The following is a 9063-nucleotide window of genomic DNA, read 5'->3' on the forward strand; positions in this document are numbered from 1 at the left end:
CAGAGTTGTGGTTACCCAGCATAAGCTTGCCTTTTCCTTCTGTGACTACACCCCGAGAGGAGGAGCGTAGAGTGCAGCGTAGTAGGCGTCAGGATCCTCAATTTCCAACTTAGCATCTTGGCAGGACATTTTCCCAAGCAAAGCCCCCGTCCGACTGGCAAAGAAAAAAAATAATAATAAAAACTTCTGCATGGGCATGAGAGCGAGGATTCAACTCCGATAAGGGAGCAGCAGAAAACAAAACAAGACCAAACCTCCGGCGGACAGTGGCTGACTGGCTGACTGGCAGCGACCAAAAAATCCACCCAATATCCAAGCTTATTTTCATCTAAAAAATTACTTTTTGCCTTGACAATTGCCATTTAGAAGGGGGGAGACAGCGGGCTGCAGATACAGCTCTATGCGCTCCGACATCAGCGCATGAGAAAATAAAGGGGGGAAAGTGCACAAGTTAAGTGGCTTATACTCTCCAGACTCCAGCATGGCATATCCTCAGGGCTACTTGTACCAGCCGTCCGCTTCATTAGCCCTGTATTCGTGCCCCGCGTACAGCACCAGTGTTATATCGGGACCCAGAACCGAGGAACTTGGGAGATCCTCTTCGGGATCTGCGTTTGCGCCATATGCCGGATCTACCGCGTTCACCAGCGCCTCGCCAGGCTACAACTCCCACTTGCCATATAATGCAGACGCGGCGGCAGCTGCCACGTTCACCTCATATGTGGTGAGTACACTAAAGGTGATTATTCAGTCTAATAGGTAGCAAAAGCGAGGGGAATTAACTCGTTATAGAACCCTTAGGTGTGTGTTGCGCAGTCGGAATCAAGCCATTGAGAAGAAATGTGCGTCACAGAAAAGTACGTGGATAGAAAAGTAGAGATTTTCATGTCCAGAAAAGATACTCCTGAGTAAATGTAACTAATCTAAAAAAGGTCGTGTACTGTTGTGGCTTTGAAATTAATAGTCGTTTTTAATAGATTAGACAATGTCTTGCCGAAGCTTCTAAGCTCCTGACCGAACGAAACGGACGGCAGCTTACATCGCTGCGTTTCTTTCTTGTAAGTCCATTAGTTGGTCCAAATATAAAACTTAAATAGTAAAACTAAAAAGGCTGAAAACAATTTTATTTAATTGTCTCCTATTCCCTGTGAGCGATCTCTTACCACGTAAGTAATTCATATTTGTTTTATAGGCCCATTTGCTACTGCTTAAAGATTGATCGCTGTTTAACAGACAAGGAAAAAGAATAATGTTTTTATGTTATTCTATTTGGAAAATGTTCTATTTCAGTAGCAACAGCAATAATCACATCGCGTTAACGTGAAGAAAACAAAAATTAAAATAGAATAAAAATAAGTAAATAAATAACACCGAAGCACGAATCCCATTTCAAATATCCAATTAAGTTCAAAACCATTCCATAAACATTGACTCCATACTCGAACCGCTGGATTAAAGCCAGTGCACCCTTGCACGATTACGAGTATGTGCTTGCGTGACCATTCGTACGCGTGTTTATGTGTGGAGTCGTGCACGTGTGTTTACGTTTGTGTGCCGCAAGTCCTTCTAAGTATTTTGCAGCAGTTTAAAGAATAACAGAACTTTTGCACACTTTCTCGTTTTTTATTACAGAGTTCTCCCTATGACCACACTACGGGCATGGCGGGCTCAATAGGATACCATCCTTACGCAGCACCCTTGGGCACCTACCCTTACGGTGATCCAGCATACCGTAAAAATGCAACCCGGGACGCCACCGCCACCCTGAAGGCCTGGCTCAACGAGCACCGCAAAAATCCCTATCCTACCAAGGGCGAAAAGATAATGCTGGCTATCATCACCAAAATGACCCTCACCCAGGTGTCAACCTGGTTCGCCAACGCCAGGAGGAGGCTAAAGAAGGAGAACAAAATGACCTGGACTCCTCGGAACCGGAGCGAGGACGAGGAGGAGGACGAAAATATCGACCTGGAGAAAAACGACGACGACGAGCCAAACAAGCCCACAGATAAGGGAGACTCCACAGACACGGAAGCAGGTCGGTGGTGCAGAAAAAAAAGGGGGCAAAAAAAAATCATCAATTTTTCATCGCAGTCTTTCCACTCAGGGTGCAAAATTGATTGCTGGTTAATGGTTGTATATTATTTATAATGGGACAATTGCTTTAAATAATAATCACCTTGAACTCCCCTCGTTTGACTTCTCAGTGGCTGAAATTGCTGGTGACGCAAAGTATTTAGCAGTCAATTTATCTTTAACTGCATAATAAGGCTGCAGCCGGTGAATTGAGCTGGTATTCGGCTACAGTTGTACAAACGCTTCTTATCATCGCAAAAGCTATTTTGATACTTGAAATACATTTAATCGGTGTAGTGAATGCTCAGACTTTAATAAACTCATAAGTCATAATTATGGGGGGGAGTTCATTTTCCTTTTTAGGCTTTTACATGTTTATGAGAACATTTTATAGCACAATTATAATTTGCAAGAGAAACGTGCAAAGGTACCCAAATATTTTTTTGCACACCCACTTTCAGTTTGCATCTGTGTTTAATTGCTTGATAATCATCTGAAACACATGCTAGAGTTTTACGAACATTTTAATGCTTATTTGGAAGTAACTGTGGTCTCCTTGTGTGTGTGTGTGCGTGTGTGTGCGTGTGTGTGTATGTGTGTGTGCTTTAGATCACAAACTTCTTAACCCAGGGGACATAGGCTGTGACAGATTTAAAGAAGAAAACCATAGCAAAGACACGGATCACCTTCTGAGTGACACGGAGTTAAAAGACCAGGAGGAGCGGACTACAGAGTTGTTGCCGGATTCTGCGAAACCAACCACGTCGTCTCCTTCAGCGATGCCCCGGGGGAACCAGCTTGCGCAACAAGACAAGCCGTCAGATTTGAGCCATGCATCGAGTACGGTCACCAGCAACGTGACCTCTGTTATCCACTCGCCCCCCTCTGCTCCTAAACCCAAACTCTGGTCCCTTGCGGAAATCGCCACGTCCTCAGACAGGTGTAAGGGCAGCGGCGAGGTGTCACAGTCTTGCCCTGGTTTGGGTCAGAGCACTGTAATAGGCACTAGCGCTTCTCCATCACGATCATCCCCTCAGTGCCCGCTCCCCAACAGCACAGTCCTATCCAGGCCTCTGTACTACACCTCCGCTTTCTACCCTGGCTACACGAACTATGGTGGCAGTTTTGGACACCTTCACAGTAACCACGGCTCGGTAACCACGGGCTCCACGGCACATTTCAATGGATTAAACCAGACTGTGTTAAATAGAGCTGAGGCTTTGGTAAGGGAGAGCCAGAAAGTCAGAGGCCAAACGCAGGTAGATCTTTGTAAAGAATCCCCTTATGAACTAAAGAAAGGTATGTCGAACATTTAATACCTGAATATTTTCCACTCACTACGGACATTTATTTATTTTGGTTGCATTAAAAAAAAAGATAAGAAAAAAGAGCAACGGTGAAGCAAATTCTGAGAACAGTTATTTTCTGAGTAAATGCTTATCCTCGTTTTTTTTTTTAAAGTTTTGAATGGTTAATCTTAAAATGTAACAAGAATGGTCTTAATCGCTGCAGCCGCCTGAGTCTATTTGTATTAAAGACTAACATGTATATTTAATGTAGCATTTTTGTATTTAAAATGGACAACACACTATCTTTGAAGTAAATTATGGATAAAAAATATATATATATTTGTGCAGCGATTATTTGGGGGGGGGGGGGGGGGGGGTGCAGTTGGTAATCCCTGATACGTGTCTAAAATGCTTAACTGTCAGTTAATCTATGCGAAGATATAATTCAATTTATCACCGTGACAGATGTTTCAACGGTAATTATTTAAAAAAAAAACATGGCAATGAGAACTCTGGCGAACTTGAAACAAAAAAGGGGCCTGCAAAAAAAGAAGAAAAAAAAGAAAAAGGAAAAAAAAACGATGTTGGAATATCTGACATAAAGAGCCGTTTTATTTTGGCACATTTTCATAGAGTTTCAACGAATGAAAAAAAGAACGATTCGAGCAAAACACTTACAGTTTAATCTGAGACTTGTGTCTTTTTTTCTTTTCTTGGAAATGCTCACAAGGCCTCATTTTTTTTCCCCTTTTTTTGAGCAGACTTCTAAATGTGGACATTGATATATAATAACAATACCAAGGACCACTCATTTAACCCAATTACCTCCCGTGTTTTATGCAGAGCAATCAGGTGGTGAACTCCGTAATGAGCTCGATTTTATGCCAAATTTAGACCTCATTGCTATTTTCCAAAGGCGTGGCAAAGCTGTTAAAAGGGACGCGGCGATGCATTTAGAACATACTGCCCTATTATATATCATTAATGGAGAGCCTCTTTAATAGCGCGTTAGATGTGAAACATTAGTTTGAAGTAAAGCGAGAATGCTGTCATGCACACAGCAGATGCAGAAGGATATTATGATAGCGTGTAGCCTGTAGCAAGGCACTGCTCGCTAACTCTTCCAACTTCTGCAGGTAGGTGTCACACTTGCTCCTAATTTCAGGGGGGACTCGGCTAATCCGTCACAGAGACCCATCCCAAATGGCCTGATGGAAGAAAAAAAAGGAAAAGAAAAAAGAAAGGGGAAAAAAAGAAGTGAAGCCAATGGCCACATACAATTGTCACAGTTATTATAAGGATTATAGCTAATTTGAAGGAAATTTGGCAAGCGGCTATACAAAAAATAACAATGACAACAACAACAACAACAACAACAATAATAATACATGCATACATACCTAAACGACATTAAGAACACAAATGAAAAAAAAATTACTTTTATAAAATGCAATACAATTTTTTCAAACATTTTTTTAATTTTTTGAAATCAAAGATGGAACTGTGTAGAAGAAAAAAATAACTTAATAAGAAGGAAAAAGTTATTTTTTTGTGATGATGATTATATCATTATTATTATTACTAATATTATTATTATTGTCATGTATTGGAACGGTTCTATACCAAACATAAGAAGGCCCTATTTCATATATGTATAATAATTACCTTTATTATCATTATTATTGGGGATACTGTTGACCTCTAATAGGGTGGGACAGGCTGCTCTTGTTTATGGCTGCCATTAATCGCTATAGTCTACTTTCCCCTTCTTCAGTTTGAAATCTCCCCTGAGGTTTATATAATTCCCTTAGCCTTAATGTCCTCTATTCGGGCCTTCTATTTTTAATCTGACAGAGTGTGTGTGAACAGTGATTGCGACACATCAGCCGGATAAATAGCATAATTAGGTTGTTTTTTTTCTCTATCTCTTTGCTGACCCCAGGAGGACTGGACTGTCCCATGCAATGTCCCCTAAGAGAGTAGTAGAGTTTTATTAGAAATTGCGCCGTTTTCTCAGATTTGACTGAATCTGACTGAAATGTTTCAGGGGGAAAATATAAACAGTATTTCTGCGGCATAAAAAATATCTGTGCAGATAGGTAAATACTTTAAGGTTATGCAAGATGCAAGTTTGTAAATATATATATATATATATATATATATATATATATATATATATATATATATATATATATATATATATATATATATATATATATATATATATATATGCGTGTTTTTGGGTGTAACCAACGTCTGTGATGACGCTATACACGTATATATATGCAATCAATTATGACTGGTGAAGGAAGAGCACAGAATTTACAGCCATTCATCAGAGGCATGGCAGCCTAGAAGGATAGGCTCTGCAACTTTGCCTGGCTTACCCCTCTACTTGAATGGCGTGTCGGTTCATTGTTGGAATTGCTACAATGTGAGAATACTAAGCAGGGGTGAAACCATTCCCACGTGTGAAAATGGGGAAAATAATCCGACAGGAGAAGAAACACGGGAGAAAGAGCTGGATAAGGTCTTTGCAGTCACACCGACTTTGTTGTTGTTGAGCGTTTAAAAGCAGCTTTGAGGGGAGAAAAAAAAAACTTCGGTCTTCGCATACCGTCATCATATCAATTAAAGTATTTTTTCCCGCCCAAACCGAAAATAAAGGCCCGCGGCTTTACATCTATTTTAAGGGTAGCAACTGACCCCTAATTAAAATGTACTGAACGAACTCTTAAATTTTCCTGTTTAGACGAGAAGAAGTGAATTCATTATTTACCCAAGCGTCTAAAATCGAATTATTGCGTAATTAGAATTTTGTATTACCGACAGTAAATATATATATGTATATATAGACTGGGGGAAACTGACATTTTATATCCTTTGTCATAAAAAAAAACGTAACCCTGAAATGTGCCGCTCATTATGTTTTATTTATGCATATTATGTGTGTGCTTGAGTGTCATAAGGGAGACTTTCACTGGTGACTGAAAATAGTGCTATTATAAGTCTAATGAATAACAAGAGTAAACGGTGGTTTCTTGTTTGTTTTCGACACTTTTGGGAATGGCGGGGTGCAATGAAGTGAGAGTCTGGCATCTATGGCCTTGTATCATGCTTTTCATTGCTGTACTTATCTGGGAAGCCAAGAGCGCACGTTTATCATAGGGACATCCACGTAATTTAGCAGTTTACCAAATATCCAGTTTTTGTCGAATATTTAGGGAGGTTAAAAAACGAAATAAAAGAAAAGTTTTAAAAGAAAAAAAATCTGTAGGGAAATTTTACAGCACAGACTAACGTAAAGTATTTTTAAAACTTTAATTTCATTTAATTTCGTGTATATCGAATGCTGTTTCTGGGATAATCTGGTGTAGATCAGTTTACCCTTCTTTAATTTGACACTATTTGGAACGGACCTGCTGGAAACTGCTGCTCGGTTTGGCAAGAGATTTGCTGCAGAGGCAAAGACACTGAGGCCCAAACAGATTACACACTTGCCACTGGACCGTTCTGCGAAGGCCTATCACATGCTACTGTATGTCAGACTACAAGGTGAAATCAAAACCTGTTGATACACACATTCCCAATATCGCTGAAGGATTACTCAACTGAGCAAACGGTACATCTTATAAACAGCATACTGATACAACACATAAAAGCTGGGGTCAAATTTAGCTCAAATGTGTAAATAGACACCCGCTTTACTTGACCTGCACAGATTAGTGGCAGTGGGTATGATTAGCAACACAAATTTTGCCAGATACAAATGTCTAAAAGAATGCTGAAATAAAAGGATGTTTTTATTTTATTTTATTTTTTATTTACTTTTTTTGTTTTGGTTTGGGTTTTTTTTAAGAAAACGCGGTCTTATCTGTGACTCGCAGACGGCTGCAAAACACTTATTTCACCGGATTCTCACGTTTCCTCTTCAAACTCCCTTTACCCTATAATAGCTCACAGTGGCAACCTCATTTTGCTGCTATAATACTTAAAAGAAAGAAAATACGTTTTTATTTATTTATTTTATGTTGTAATGCTTACATAACATGTCACAACATAATGGGCATTCGGTTTTTCTTTTTTCCTTAGGTGTAAAAAACGTTTTCTTGGGATGTTCAAAAAAAGCTCACGACTATTTAATCCTCATGATTTCCTCTATGAGAAGGCTAATTAGGGACATAATATTTCAGCTTTAGCCTCTTGCAGAATCTGTGCGGACTTAAGTCCGAAGTCGACGAGGTTCACATGGGCCGTGTGTGGGACTAACTGCTTGTGAAACGACTTCATTTTTTCGTGAGCGCATATTTGCTCACCTTTGAAAGCCTCAAATTCGCGTCACGCTCGAGCCTCTTACACTTCCAACGTTCATGTTAAGTGAAGTTATAAAACGCTTTTGAACACATGGCAAGGCGGCCCCGATAAGGTGGCAGAGAGTGATTTACCACTATTTTTGTGCACTTCACGGACTGTTTTTCTATTTCTCTATAGAACTCCTCTGGGAGAGATTACACGTGTAATTTTCAGCTGTGAGATGTTTAAAGTGACCCACCCCCACCGCTACACACACACACACACACACACACACACACACACACACACACACACACACACATATTAACAAAACATATCTATAAAAACATTAACGAAGAGTGATGACCTATGAAGTTTTTGGAGGCCAGCAGTCCAGGTAAGGAGAACTAAAGGATTCAGTTCCAGTAAATATAAAAAATGTGTTTAGAGATGGGTGCATTATTATGTGTCGATTCCCCCCCCCCCCCCAAAAAAAAAAAATAATTTTTAAAGGTTCCCATTCAAATTAAGTGCTGGGTAATGTTTCAGTTATGTAGAGTTGTCTAATTTTAATTTATATTAATGACCACCCAAATACATGCATACAGTGAAATACCCTTCTCTGAAAGCACCTTAACTCCTTAACAGGTCCTGGCCATTGACCACTCTGCTCTGACAGCAGTGTGGTGTGAGCTTTTGACCTTCTGACTGCAAAGGGCCTGTGTTCAGTGCCCATGTAAGGGCTCACTGGTGCTCACACTAGGGGGGTCTGCCCTGCCCTAGAGGAGGTGATGGTGACACACACACACACACACACACACACACACACACACACACACACACACACACACACACACACACGGACACAGAGACTTAGATCGTACTTCACGCCAAACTCCCTCAGGTATGCACAGCCACAGAGCAGTAAGTGTGTGCATCCAATCTGGAGGTGGAGACACCGGCAGGTTCTTCCTCCTGTGACTCAGTACAGGTCCTGTCTGTACCTTCACATGGCTCCTCCCTCATTCTGGTCAAAAAGGTGAGCTAACACCAGTGCTTGTGTTCTGTGTCAAACCTTGCTATTTTACAAAGTGTACCATCTCACTGAGAAGTTTTTATCAATCAAATATTAAAGATATTCTTAAATAAAAGTAATGGAAGGGACTATTAATGGAAGCCAAAGGGGAGTCTATCTACTTATGATAAGGCCTTCTTTTTCCACAATATTCATGTTTTTGAAGGAGATTGATGAACTGTTTTCTTTCAGTGACTTCACAGGGTCCACAAGGGAGGAGGGGCACCAAGCTGCCTGACTGTTTATTTACATTTGCCCTTTTAAATGATCCCTTTCTTCGCAACATCTGCTCCACATTACCACACAGATATCTGTCCTAATGACCGCTAT

The 9063-nt window shown here is 40.3% G+C and overlaps 1 protein-coding gene across 1 annotated transcript; it reads left to right on the plus strand.

Annotated features, from left to right (window-relative positions):
- The first annotated feature begins 80 nt into the window (after positions 1 to 80).
- irx5a (iroquois homeobox 5a) lies at positions 81 to 3696 on the plus strand. The gene is made up of 3 exons (XM_085428011.1): positions 81 to 724; positions 1633 to 2038; positions 2686 to 3696. The coding sequence occupies exons 1-3, from the start codon at positions 482 to 484 to the stop codon at positions 3390 to 3392; spliced, it is 1356 nt and encodes a 451-aa protein (XP_085284137.1). The 5' UTR covers positions 81 to 481; the 3' UTR covers positions 3393 to 3696.
- The last annotated feature ends 5367 nt before the right edge of the window (positions 3697 to 9063 follow it).

Source organism: Rhamphochromis longiceps, linkage group LG1 (assembly GCF_057381845.1).
Source record: "Rhamphochromis longiceps isolate RC_006_pf linkage group LG1, R_longiceps_female_GT1.1, whole genome shotgun sequence".
Lineage (NCBI taxonomy): Eukaryota > Metazoa > Chordata > Actinopteri > Cichliformes > Cichlidae > Rhamphochromis > Rhamphochromis longiceps.

Excerpts from the sequence above, each read along its gene's own strand:
- irx5a (XM_085428011.1), top strand. The coding sequence starts at position 482 with ATGGCATATCCTCAGGGCTACTTGTACCAGCCGTCCGCTTCATTAGCC. Across the intron at positions 725-1,632 it reads CCACGTTCACCTCATATGTG|AGTTCTCCCTATGACCACAC; the intron begins GTGAGTACACTA and ends TTTTTATTACAG. Across the intron at positions 2,039-2,685 it reads CTCCACAGACACGGAAGCAG|ATCACAAACTTCTTAACCCA; the intron begins GTCGGTGGTGCA and ends TGTGTGCTTTAG.